General features: G+C 39.5%; 1 protein-coding gene and 2 pseudogenes across 9 annotated transcripts in view; 1 reads left to right on the top strand and 2 right to left on the bottom strand.

The window, feature by feature from the left end:
* The window catches only part of LOC106734536 (nuclease-sensitive element-binding protein 1 pseudogene), a 6,935-nt pseudogene extending 3,556 nt beyond the window's left edge, over positions 1 to 3,379 (bottom strand).
* Positions 1 to 13,917, top strand: part of CNOT4 (CCR4-NOT transcription complex subunit 4) — a 135,599-nt gene that overhangs the window by 52,052 nt on the left and 69,630 nt on the right. For all 9 annotated transcript variants that reach the window (XM_027770493.1, XM_027770491.1, XM_027770492.1 and 6 more), the window contains exons 3-4: positions 4,229 to 4,426; positions 13,228 to 13,314. In XM_027770493.1, coding sequence (XP_027626294.1) covers positions 4,229 to 4,426; positions 13,228 to 13,314 — 285 coding nt within the window. The remainder of the gene's footprint in view (positions 1 to 4,228; positions 4,427 to 13,227; positions 13,315 to 13,917) is intronic.
* Positions 11,048 to 11,674, bottom strand: LOC106734543 (40S ribosomal protein S8 pseudogene; annotated as a pseudogene).

Genomic DNA, 13,917 nt, shown 5'->3' with positions numbered 1-13,917 from the left:
GTGTTCTGGAATTCTTTTTTTTTGGGGGGGGGGGAGGCTAACTCTCTTTGTGCTATTTTACCCTATAAATTTCAGTTGCCTCAGCCTCTTCAAATATTGATCCCTGACCCCTTTGCTCACTGTGACTGTTGGACCCAGTGCCAGAGCCCAATAATTTATGGAATAGAAGAAAGCTGAACAATCATGGTTTTCATCCTTCTCTTTTTCTCTTAGAGGTCACAGCCTTGCTTTCATTGCCAGCTGTTCAGTGTCTAAAACAATTATTTCATATATTTTTTCTGGTTTTATATTACTGATAGTAGAATGCCTAGTCTATTATCATCTATTCTGTCATGACTGTAAGTAGAAATGTTTAAATAATGTTTAGATTTTATAACAATGTAATCTTGAATATTGACCTAACTAAAATTAGGGCAGAAGGTTAAAAAGTAAACTTGAGATTTGTGGCGAGAGAGGTTGAAGGAAAGCTGTCTTGAGCCAGCTGGTATTATGGTGATTAAGATGGCTGGATCCCACATGGCTGACTCTGTAGTTGAGTCCTGGATCCTGCGGCTTGAAAATCATTCTGGATGCATGTGCATGCGTGCCCAAAAATCCCAAGAAGAGAATGGAGGAGAAGGGATTGCAGCATGTCCATCCTCCCTTGGGGCGTTATTTATCACTTTACCTCTCTCTGTCTCTCTCTGCTGAGCATGCTTGACCTATGGTAAAAACCTTTAGGGAAAAAAAAAAAAGAAGAAAAACACACTGGTGTGTATGAATGCTTTGTGTGCCAAAAATCCTGACAGGAGGAATAGAGGAAAAGGGATTGTGGTGGGACCATCTCCTAGGGGAAAGGGGAGTGGGGATGGCGCCTTTTCACTTTCCTTCTTTCTCTCTCCCCCAAAAGGGGTGCACACATCCTCTAACAAAAAAAGAAAAGAACAAATGAACGAAGTCTTCATCTTGCTTAATGTGATTATGTTTGACACTGAAAAAGTCAAGCAGCAGCAGTACCAACGTTATTTAGAGATATGTTAGTAAGTGGCAGAATTACCTGAGTCAGCAGGATTTTTTTCTAGGGACAGGCAACTGTTATGGAGAGAAAGGAAATGGGAGACTGTTCTTTTCCCTATGAAATCTTATAGAACTGATTGACTCAGCATGTACAAGAAAAATATCAGTGAGATGAGGGGGACAAAAGACACAATGGGCAAGTGGAAATCGTGGAAAGGATACTACTGATATAGTCATAATAAAATTCAAGATGGAACATCTTTCAAGAGCAAAAAGGAATTTTTCTTACTGATAAAGTTCCACAAGTTGTGAATCTTTATTTATTTAACAGCAGAGCTTTGAAGTACATTGAGCTGTTATATATACCAGGAAAAATGACATCTATTGGGTGTAGGTGCAGAGACATTAACTTCTATATTTTAGAAATTGACAGACCATTGCCTGTTACTCAATGAAGAATTTGAGTAACATGATTAACAAACATGTGATTGTGTGTGTACATAACTTTATACAAACACAACCGGCGTATTTTCTATCTGCTGGGCCCAGGACTCGAGCTGTATAGGTAAACATGTTAGATTCAGCCACTTAACCACCAGACCCTGGGCCAGCCTCAGATTTCTTAATGTAGGAATCAATTAATATGGAGCTAACATCCTATAGGACCATTGAAGACTTATGCTTGAATCTTTTTTAGGTAACCAGCTCAAGTTAGTTAATGTTAAGGTAAACTTTGAAGAGTAAAACATTTTCTTAAAAAGTAGTAAATTTGGGGCCAGCAGATGGTATAATTGTTATGCTGCTGGACTTGCACATGGTTGACTGTGCTTCGAGACCCAGACCTAGCGGATTGAAACTCAGGCCAGGTGCATGTGCTTGTGAGCCTAAAGGCCCTAGTGGAGAATGGATTGCAGTATGGCCATCCCACCTGAGGGGGGTGATTTCTCACTTTCTGCTGTCTCTCTGGTGAGTGCATGTGCCCTATAGCAAGAATCTCTCTTAAAAAAAAAAAAAAAAAGTAAGTTAAAGTCAAAAGTGGGCATAGAAAAGAGAGAACAGAGTTTTTGGAGACCTAAGGACAGCATTAGTGGAAGTTGAAGCATATAAAGGGAAATCTTATTTTCTTAATTGCTATTTGCATTAGTCTGGGTACACTCACAAGTTTGAGGGATTTTTTTTTTTTTTTTTTGGGCAGTTTTCTCTATAGGTGCGAGTCTTTTTTGAGCAGTTTTTGCTATAGGTGTGTGCGCTTGCCAGAAAGACAGAAAGCAAGAAATTATCCCCCACGGGGATGGCCACGCCGCAGTCCCTCCTCCTCCATTCTTCTCTCGGGATCTTCGGCACACATGTACACACACCTGGCATGAGTTTAAGCCACTGGGTCCAGAACTCGAACCGTGGTTGACCAAATGGGAGTTCAGTGACATAGCCATTATGCCAAATACTGGTCCCTGGTTTTATTTTTTATTGATACATGAAGAGATTTCAATAACTTTATGTTAAAGGCTAGCAAAACTTTGTGCTTCTCTACTTTTCCTTGTTTCCGCTTTTCTTTTTGTTGACACTATTCCTGTTGTCCTTAATCTTGAATTATGATAGGCACAATTTCCCAACCAGTTGTGATTCCCTTTCTGAAATCTCTTTGTATTCAGTTTTAATTATTATTACATTTAATATATACACCATTTTCTACTTATCATTAACAGTATTTCTTAGTAGTAGTTAATAATTACTAACTTCTTGAATACTTACATACATAATACAGTTTTAATCACTTTATAAGCATATTATTATTTTAGTTTGGTACAGGGTACATGCACTTGCCAGAGAGAGACAGAAGGCAGGGAAGTGAGAAATCATCCCCTACAGAAGATGATCATAACACAATCCTTTTTCTCCATTCTCCTCTTGGGATTTTGGGCATGCACACATATGTGCCTGGCGTGATTTTCTAGCTGCTGGCTTTGGGACTTGAATCGCACAGCTGGCTGTGTGGGACCTAGTCCCCTGAACTTACAAGCCACCTGCTGGCCCCAGTGTCATGTCTCTTTTAATTTCACAAAAGCTCTCAGACTAAGCTACTGTGATTTCCATTTTATAAATGAGAAGACAAAGAGAGGTCATGTAAGTTACCTGAGGTGTCTCAGGTAGTAAAAAATAAGCTAGGATTCAAAGCCAATCATTTGAGTCCAGAGCTCTTACTGTAGCCACCAGTAGTCCTGACATTAGCAGTAGGAATAAAAATTACAAAATGCAGAGAAGGAAAGATCAAAGACATACAACAGTGAATTTGCTAGTGTTTATTCAGAAATTACTATGAGTGAGGCAAAATAAGTTGCTTGATTAGTGTTATTTTTACACCAACCTTTAAGGTCATACTCATCTTACATATAAGGATACTGAGGCATAGAGTTAATTGCATAAGTCCACATGGCTAGTAATTGATGAAACTAAATTTGAACTCTTGAGACCACATATTAGTATATCATATTTATTTCCCCATCTATCTTTCTTTTATATTAGGAATATACTACAGAATAAGTATATAACTCCATTAATCTTCTGGCACATAGATTTTCATTAGATATTTATTTATAGTAACGTGTAAAAATCCACAGGACCAGCAGTTGGTGTAATGGCTATGTCATTGGACTTCTAGGTAGTCGAGTCCCGGACCTGGTGGCTTAAACTCACAGTGGGCATATGCGTATGCATGCCCAAAATCCTGAGAGGAGAACAGAAGAAAAGGAATTGCAGTGTGGCCCTTCCCCCTGGGGGAGATTTCTCACTTTCTGTCTCTCTGTCTTTCTCTGTCTTTCTGGCGAGCACACATACCCTATAGCAAAAACTTCTCAAAAAAAAAAAATCCATATTTAGATGAGATAATTAGGTTCTTTGCCTTTTACATAGCACCCACAGTAAACTTAAAATACTGTTGACTGGTAGGTAGTAGGGAATACCAAGATTGGTTTTTTTTTGTCTCTGTTTTCGACCCTTTGGTATTTTTAGCACTTAAAGTGGTCAGTGCTAAGCTCCAAAAAACAAATATTCTTAAAACTTTTATTTAATATTTAACTTTTGTTAAATAAAAAATATTTTTAAGCAATGAAAGCTTTCAGAGAAAGGGAGACTGTAATAACCGTATACCCACCATCCAGAATTGGCTCACAGTTATTCATGTACTTTTTCTGTTTATTTATTTAATGCTGACTTCTTTGTTTTATGCTTAAAGCCATATCCAGAAGACCCTGCAGTTTATAAACCACTCTCCCAGGAAGAACTGCAAAGGATAAAAAATGAGAAGAAACAGAAACAAAATGAGAGAAAACAGAAAATATCAGAAAATCGCAAACATTTGGCTAGTGTACGGGTTGTGCAAAAAAACCTCGTCTTTGTTGTAGGTCTATCTCAGCGCCTAGCAGACCCAGAGGTAAGTCTTCATTTATTTTATCAACTTGAATTTTTTTTGTTTGCTTATCTTATTTAGATGTAACAGTGACTCTGCTCAACTGAATTTCTCTGAAAGCATTAAAACTTAAAATCAGAAATGACATTTTAATAATAACTAAGAAACCAATGACCAGTTAAGAAGTTAGGCAAGTATCTTAATCTTTCTTGGCCTCAGTTTCTTCATTTGTGAAACTGAGGAGGTGTAGTACATTTTTAAAGTCCTCTTTAGTGCTAATAGTTGTGAAAATTGGATAATGATTCTATTTTCTTTATAAAGCTAACATGCGACATGAATAGTCTTTTTTTTTTTTTCCTCTTTTCAGTAGGACCAGCAATGGTGATGCAGTTATTTGAACCCACTAGAGATCTTAATAATTTGTATTTTTTATTCTGTCCTTGTAGTAATACTTGGTTTCCAGAACCACAGCTATTCTGGATCATCATTAATTACTTATTCTAAGCCAGTTTGAGAGAAAGAAGGAGAATCTATTGAAGTGAAATAAAGGACCAAGTTTTTTGTTACTTGTTTGGGGTCTGGGGAGATGCTAACCTTTTGTTTACTACCTCTTTTTCTCTTCTTCTGTCATCAGCCCTTTAAGAATAATGTTGAATTTATACTTTCCTTGAGGCCTTTGTATACACATCTACTAATTTTTAGTTGCTGAAACAGCATGAGTTGCTGACTAAATTGTTGGGAAGGCATCTAGAAGATGTTTGACAGCCAGAGTGTTTACTTCAGTGGGAGAGAGTTGGGACTGGGAGATCTTCCAGAAGTACTACTTGAGGAGGTTTGAAGTAATGACCATCATGGAACCAATCAGGCCGGATTGTGGTGAATGTGCTTAAGAAAGTAGGAATCCTCAGACTTGGCCACGTAGGGAAGGCACCAGAAGGAGGAACTTTAGGAAGTCTATGTCTGCTTTATAAAAAATTATTGGTTTTTTTAGTGAGATTTTTGCTGTCTGGTGCATGTGCTTGCCAGAGAGAGACAGAAAGCAAGAAATCACCCCCAAGGGAGGATGACCATACCACATCCCCCTCTCCTGCATTCTCCTCCTGGGATTTGCGGCGTGTATGCGCTTGTGCCTGGTGTGAGTTCTAAGCCACCAGCTCTGGGACTTAAACCGTGGTCAATTATGTGGGAGTCCAGTGATGTCACCATTATGCCATCTGGTGGTTCCTATATCTACTTCTGTAAAAATTACTTTAGAGAAGATATTTCTTTTTTTTTTTTTTTTGAGAGAGGTTTTCGCTATAGGGCACATGTGCTCGCCAGACAGAGAGAGACATAGAGACAGAAAGTGAGAAATCACCCCCCAGGGGGGTTGGTCATGCCGCAATCCCTTCTCCTCCATTCTCCTCTCGGGATCTTGGGCATGCACGCACACGTGCCCGGCGTGAGTTTTAAGCCACCGGGTCCGGGACGCAAACCGTGGTTGACTACATGGAAGTCCAGCGACATAGCCATTGCGCCAACTGCTGGTTCCCAAGAAGATATTTCTTGATGATGAGTTTACTATGCGTTTAGGCTATGGAGAGCTGCATAATCAATAGAGGAGAAATCAGGGAGACCTTACTAAGAAGCATCTATCATTAGCAGTAAACATGAAGGCAGCTCAGGAATTATTAGGCCCTTAGTCCAGAGTTGCTGGCATTAGTGGATCATGTGATACTCAGGAAGCCAGGTTCTTTCAAAGCCAAAGGGATAGGTCTAAGGTTCACACAAAAAAAGCTGCTTCAATATGTCAAGCTCATTTTAGGCCTAATACTCAGCCTCAGCCGCCAGTTTTCCCTTTGCCTAAGGTAGTGCTTACACCCCAGGCAGACAGAAACCCATCTCACTGTGACTGTTACCTTGAACATTACCACTGCTGTGCACTAACCCTTCTCTCTTCCTCTTTGTTTCCTCTTTAAAAAAAAAAAATTGCTATAGGGTACATGCACATGCCAGAGGCAGAAAGAGACAGAGAGAGTAAGTGGGAAAGCACCCCACAAAGGGAACGGCCATGCCACAATCCCTTCTACTCCATTCTCCTCTGGGGATTATGGTATACATGCATATGCATTTGGCATAAATTTTCAGGCTGCATGGTCCGAGACTTGAACCATATAGTTGCCCTTGTAGGATCCAGCCTCCTTAACCTCTACACCACCTGCTAGCTGCTATCATCCTCTTTCAAGTCTGTATTCTTTAATTAATTTATTTATTTTAATTTGACCAAAGAGAGACAGAGTGAGAGAGAGAGAAGGAAAGTGAGAAAGCAGGCCACCAGGTCCAGGACATAAATCATGGTTGGCTATGTGGGAGTCCAGTGCCCATAGCCACCATGCCACCTGCCAGCCCCTGCAACTCTGTATTCTTTCTAACAGCAGGGCACTTTTTTTTAACCTCTACTAACTTTATTGATTAAACTCTTCTTTGGCTTTTTCAAAACTGCTGCTCCAGTAAACTAATGGTTTATAGTTCTTACAGCCATTCTCTTATCTACTCATTCATCCATCTAATTACCAAGTTGTTGTTGGTGTGTGTGTGTGTGTGTGTGTGTGTGTGTAGTAGTGATTATGAATACTTGACTAATACATATTCCCAAAAACTATGTATAGCAAGATGTTTTAGTCATTAGACATGCCATTGAACATTTATTTCTTTCACATTGCCGTTTATGTTCTATTTTAGTACTAAAACTGGCCACTCTGAAGTAGGTACATGACATTGAGTGTATAGATAATGTGCTGATGTGCAGCGTGCATTGTCTGTTCTCTGTGCCCTTTACTTTATTCACTAGGGGACAATTTTTATTTTAGGAGGTTTTTGGCCTTAGGGTGCGTGTGCTTGCAGGAGAGAGAGACAGACAGACAGAGACAGAGGGAAGGTGAGAAATTACCTTCCAGTGGGGACGGCCACACCACAATCTCTTCTCTTCCATTCTCCTCCTGGATCTTGGGCACGCATGCACGTGCATCCGGTGTGATTTTTAAGCCACCAGGTTCAGGACTCGAACTATGATCAGCCAATTGGGAGTCCAGAGATGTAACTGCTATGCCATCTGCTGGCCCCCAAAGTACTACTTTTATTCAGGCAGAATTTGGAGTCTTCGAGTTAATAGGGAAAGTTTAAATTGATTGAATTTCTCTTGCCTAGGTATTCTGTTTCTGTACTTTTGTTTTGTTTTGTTTTGTTTGGGTTTTTGACATAGAGTGCATGTACTTGCTGGAAAGAGAGAGCAGGAAAGTGAGAAATCAACCCCAAGGGGGTGTGGCCATGCCACGATCCCTTCTCCTCCATTATCCTGTCTGGATTTTGGGCACATGCATTCATGTGCCTGGCATGAGTTTCAAGCCATTGGCTCTGGAACTTGAACCACGGTCAGCCATGTAGGAGCCCAGCATCTTAACTTCCACACCTGCCACTTGCTGGCTTGAGCATCCTATTTCTTATCAATCACTGACTATTTGCTAATATTTTGAGGCCCACAGGGGTTACATATCCATTTTCTTTTTGTTCAATGTTAAGATAGTTCTTTTTTTTTTTTTTTTTTTTTGCCAGAGGGCATGTGTGTTACACAGACATGAGAGATAGAGTACCCCCCCTACACCCACACACACAGTTTGCACGGTCATGCCATAATTCTTTTCCCTCTATTTCTCCATCCCTTCAGGAATTGGGACATACATGCACATGTGCCTGGAATCTTTTTCAAGCTGCTGGAAGCTGGGATTTCAGCCATGGTTGGTCATGTGGGATCCAGCTTTCTGTGCGTGGCAGTTAACGGCTATGCTATGAACCATTCCCAGTTCAGGTTTTTAATAGATATTTAAACATCCATAGTTTCCTAGACACTCTATAAGACACTGAGCATGCACTGATAAAACAACTTGGTACCTGCTACCATGACTCAGCTACTGAGTCAGCCTGACAGTCAGTGCTGGGCCCGAGACTGAACAACTGGACTGGGGAAGAGGATCATCTGCATGAACATACTTTGTTGGGAGTACCCATCTCTCTCTTTTGCCCTCTTTCATGAATGAAATAAATAAAGCTGGGAACAGTGGCAAGTACCTGTAATCCCAGCTTCTTAGGCGTCTGAGACTGGAGGATCAAAAGTTCAAAACCAGCCTGGACAACCTAGCAAGACTCTGTATCTAAAAATAAATAAATAAAACTTAAATAAAAATAAAAAAAGATAGTACCTATTTTTTTCCAGGAGTAACAGTAGAGTAGGAGAAGTGCTGTGTGCTCTGGAGGCACAAAGGATAGCTCCTGACCTTGAGGGTAGGTATGTATCCCTCTGCTATCTTTGGAGTAAAGTGCTTCTGGCACAGGAACTGTCCAGATGCTTCTGGGTGAGAAAGAGATTGATCTGCTAGTGAGTTATTTGTCTGGAAGATTAGAATACAATGGTGAGAGCTAAGATTGGCAAGGTAAGTAGAAAAGGATCATGAAAGGCTTTCTAACTGTGCTAAGGCTTTTTTATGCTTTATCCTTAAGGCAGTGGGAAGCTGTTAAATGTTCTTGAGAACAGAGTGAAATGAATAGATTTATGCTTTGAAAATGCCATGCTGGCGGCATGGACTTATCAGCATAATTATATGTTAGTCTCATGTAAAGGTATTGACCAGAGACTGTTTTTATGGACAAATGGTCATCAGCTTTGTGGGTCTCAATTACCCACATTTAATCATTTAAAAAAATTTTTTTTTTATTTTTTCAATAATTATTTTATTTAACTGTATTTACTTATTTTAATTTGACCAGAGAGGGGGGGAGTTAGGGAGTGAGTGAGTGAGAGAGAGAGAAAGTGAGAAAGCAAGCCGCAAGGTCCAGGACTAGAAACGCAGTTGGCGTGTGGAAGTACAGTGTCCTTAACCACCATGCTACCTGCTGGCCCCCAGTACCCACTTTTAAATAACTAATATAACACCTCTTGACTTTCTCAAAATGACTTCTTAATAATATAATATTTGTACATCCATAATTTGAAAAAATAGCAAAGGAAAGATAAAATGAAGTTATAAGAATACTATTTTTATCAGTAAAAGCTTGAGCATTGCTACTCTAAAGCCTTGCTCTTCAAGGTGTGGTGTCTGGACCAGTGGCATTATTGTGACAGGAAGCTTATTATATGAACTCTCAGGCCCTACCTCAGACCTGTGGAGTCTCAGTCTGCATTTGTATGCATTTTCAGGTTCTTCATTTGATGCTACATATAATAAAGTAATAAAATGCACCTATTTGTAGAATCACAGAATGTGACAACTACAAATGCAGATTGTTGCAGGTCTGTGTATCAGTAACTTCAGGCATCACAAAATGCAATCATGAGATTTTCTGAAACAGCTCTTAGTAAAATTTCAAATGAAATTTATAATATATAATAAATTATATATTATTTGCTTCCCTATAATTCCGTGTCGGCTGAAATTGTGCAAAATATTTATGTTTATATGTAATGTGGGATTTTTTTTAGTTCCCTCTGTTATATGAGTGCTCCAGGAATCAGCTATATGAGTGCTCTGTCGGGTGTTCAGAAGTTGTGCAGGAGGATTTTTTGTTGTGCAGGGCTAACAGTCTTGTAAGACAGTCCTGGCTCCCGTCCACTTAATTCCAGTAGTGTCTCCCAGTTACTTGACAGTCTCCTAATTAAAAGTTTCTCCATGCATTTCCAAACTGCACTCTTGAGGACTTCCTTCACTGAGAACTGCTGCCATAAATGTCGAAGTGATGAGAAATGCTGATGCGGGATAGACTGACCAGTGTGAGCTCTTTGAGGCAGGAATTTTATCTGTGAAGCCATTGGCTGAGTTGCTATGCATCCAGCTGAAATATTGGATACAGTTCCAAATTCTGCTGGCCTGAAAGCTTTTTCATACTTTTGTTTTTTACCCCTAACCTTGAGACTTTGCTATAAACAACCTTAGGGTCATTGTATCAACCACCATCATAAACCTTAGGGGATTTGGTTGGAAAAGACAGAAAATCAGTGTAATCCCCTCACCTTCTTTCATTATAATCAGCTACAGTGAGGCCAACAGGTGGCATGGTGGTTAAGGTGCTATATACCAACATGGTCGACCATAGTTCAAGTTCCAAACCCAGCAGCTTAAAAATCACAACAAATAGGGACCAGCAGATGGTGTAATAATGGTTATGTCACTAGACTCCAACGTAGTCAATTGCAATTCAAGTCCTGGACCCCGTGACTTAAAACTCACGCCGGGTGTGTGTGCACGTGTGTGTGCCCAAAATCCCAAGAGGAGAGTAGTGGAGGAGGGATTGAGGCGTGGCCATCCCCCCTGGGAGATAATTTCTTGCTTTCTTTTTCTTTCTCTTTCTGATGAGCATGTACACTCTATAGCAAAAACCTCTAAAAAAAATAAAAATAAAAACAAAAAGTTACAAGTGAATGTATAAATAAATAAGTTTTTAAAAATCAGCTGTAGCAAACATAACAACCCTGTATTTATAAGGACGTAAAATTAAATATGAGATTAATTGTATAAATTAAGTTGAAGACTGTTAAGAATCAATAATATACCAGCCATAGGTTATTTTTATTTTTTTTGAATAAACACCTTTATTACAGAGTGAAGATAGAAAGGTTTATTTGCCTTTCCGGGCTTCGATTTTCCTCAGGTAGAACTCCAGCTCCTTGCCCTCTAACACATAGCCATCGGCTCGGCCACACTGGCCTGGTCTGGATGCAATGCAGGCAAGCAGCTTGCCCTGCTGGAACTGCTCCTCCTGCAGTCTGCTGACTTTGGCATTCTTCTTCCTTTCATTGTATTTCTTCTGAATTTTCTTTGATCGCTTTTTATTTAAAATCTCTTCTTCCTCAGGAGTTAGCTTGGCTCCCTTCTTGCAGCCCAGGGGCAGTGCATAATGGGACTCGTACCACTGCCGGTATGGTGTGCTGTCAATGAGCACGATGCAGTTCTTCACCAGGGTCTTGGTGCACACTAGCTCATTATTGGATGAATTGTAGACAATATCGATGATCCTTGTTTTGCGTGTACAACATTCTGAGCCCCGAGAAAAGTTCCCCATGTCCAGCCTCAGGGCGCAGTATTTCTTGTTACCTCCCCGCACACGGGCTGTGTGTATGCGGTGGGGGCCAATCTTAGTGTTGGCAGCGGGGCGTCCCAGCTCATACTTCCGCTTCTTATGGTAGGGCTTTCTCTTGCCCCCGGTCTTGCAGGGCTTGTACCAGTTGTCCCGAGAGATACCCATCACTCGGCATTGGCTGGCAAGAGCCCAACCATAGGTTATTTTGTGAAGCTTTGATGCTATCAAATGCAGATTATTTGTTAAATCCCAACATGTGAGAGTATTATCAATTTTTTTTTTTTTTGGAGAGATTTTTGCTATAGGGCGCGTGTGCTCGCCTGAAAGACAGAGACAGACAGAGAGACAAAGTGAGAAATCACCCCCAGTGGGGATGGCCATGCCGCAATCCCTTCTCCTCCTTTCTCCTCTCTGGATCTTGGGCATGTAAGCACACGCACCTGGTGTGAGTTTAAGCCACTGGGTCCGGGACTCAAACTGCGGTCGACTATGTGGGAGTCCAGCGACATAACCATTATGCCAACTGCTGGTCCCGAGTATTACCAAATTTGAGTGGAAAGAGAGGAATGTGTTATACACACCTGAATAGGTACATGCAGAGAACATTCATTGAGAGAGAATTTACTATTTGAAGAGATTATAAAAACAGTAGGAATATAAGGAAATTCCAGGAAAGCAACGAGTTTTAATTTTGAGGTGGTCACAAGTCATGGGAAAGGTTTTAGTGTCAAGTTATATACTGGTCAAAAAAACAAGTTTAAGTAAACTTGAAAAAGAAGCTAAAAGAATGAATACAGACAGCGATCTCAAGGTGAGGGAAATGAGATGACTATAACAACCGAAGATTAACCAGGAAATAGAGAAAGAAACAAATATATTTCTTCCTGGGGTGTGTTTACCAGGAAAAAAGAAAGACAGAAACCAAAAACACTGATGAGATAGTTGAGAAGTGATAAAATTGATTGACATAAGAGTCTGTGTAAATAATGATAAATCATGGGGCCAGTAGGTAGAGTGGTGTGGTTAAGGCACTGGACTCCCACATCGTTGACCATGGTTTGAGTCCCAGATGTGGTAGCTTCCTTTCTCACTTTCTCACTCTCTCTGTCTCTCTCTGGTGAGCACATATATGCCCTATAGCAAATTAAAATAATAATAATAAATTTAAATAATTCTTAAAAGGAAAAAAGCCTGATGAATCATAAAGCACTGACAATTGAGGGGCTGTCTGTTATGTTTGGAATTTATGATTTATAAATGATGTTTTATTATATATTAAATAAATATATATGAGAGATTTGGAAGTAAAGACTGTTTCTCCTTGTGTCTGTTCTTTTGTTAATAGAGAACTTTGGTCATTGAGAATTAGGGTTACCTATTAGTGACATTGTAGTTAAGATCTTTAATCTGTTTTATGTTTAATACTGTGAAAATAAGCTCCCATAGATGATTGATGCAGATATTAGAACATAGTAAATAATACCAGACTTAGTGAATCTCAGTTTCTGTTCAGGGGGTCAGTAAAGAATGGCTTTTAGACTCTCTTGATTTCCTGTGGGTTAGCTACATGAGTTGTAATTAGGAATTAGTTACATTGATTAGAAGACTTAAAAATTTACTTTTTTTCTTTCACTGAGACTGATGGTGAATGTCCCCATTTTAGAATAAAGTTGATGAAATTGGGGACAGTTTATACCTTATTTCTTCTTCTTTTATAGGTTTTAAAACGACCAGAATATTTTGGGAAGTTTGGTAAAATACATAAAGTTGTCATCAATAATAGCACATCATATGCAGGCTCACAGGTAACTAATAATAGAGATTTTTGTCTTTTTTCTGGTCTGGGCTAGATCTATGCTGTTCAAAAGGAAAATTGGTTTTCTGTGATTAGAAAGCTTGAGGGTCAGAAACTTAAGCAAAGACACTCTTTTTGGAGGAGTGGGAAAATTTTGGGCTCTCATTTGACACTCCCAAGACTTAACAATGAATTGATAGTAATAAGAGGGAAAGAATAAAAAGAGGCTTAGTGATGGGATGAAAGGTGGAGGTTGAGCCTGTTATCATGCAGTCTGATAAATAATTAGATAACGATTTCTAATGAGTAACGCTTCCAGATACTGAAAAGTAAGTAGAACATTTTTGTTATGCTGGTATCAGTAGATAGAATACGGAGATTGCATTTATTTTTGAAAGGATATGATATGTAACGCTTCCAGATACTGAAAAGTAAGTAGAACATTTTTGTTATGCTGGTATCAGTAGATAGAATACGGAGATTGCATTTATTTTTGAAAGGATATAATTTGACACATTGTGTTTAAATCTCGTCGTTTTTTTTTTAATCTAAATTTGAAATTGTCTTTGTAACCTTGGCAAGCATATTAAAAAACAAATGGTAAGCCAAAGAT

Source organism: Tupaia chinensis, unplaced genomic scaffold, assembly GCF_000334495.1.
Source record: "Tupaia chinensis unplaced genomic scaffold, TupChi_1.0 Scaffold000140_1, whole genome shotgun sequence".
Classification (NCBI taxonomy): domain Eukaryota; kingdom Metazoa; phylum Chordata; class Mammalia; order Scandentia; family Tupaiidae; genus Tupaia; species Tupaia belangeri.
The sequence above is the reverse complement of the archived record's forward strand: the minus strand, read 5'-3'. Positions and strand labels throughout refer to the sequence as shown.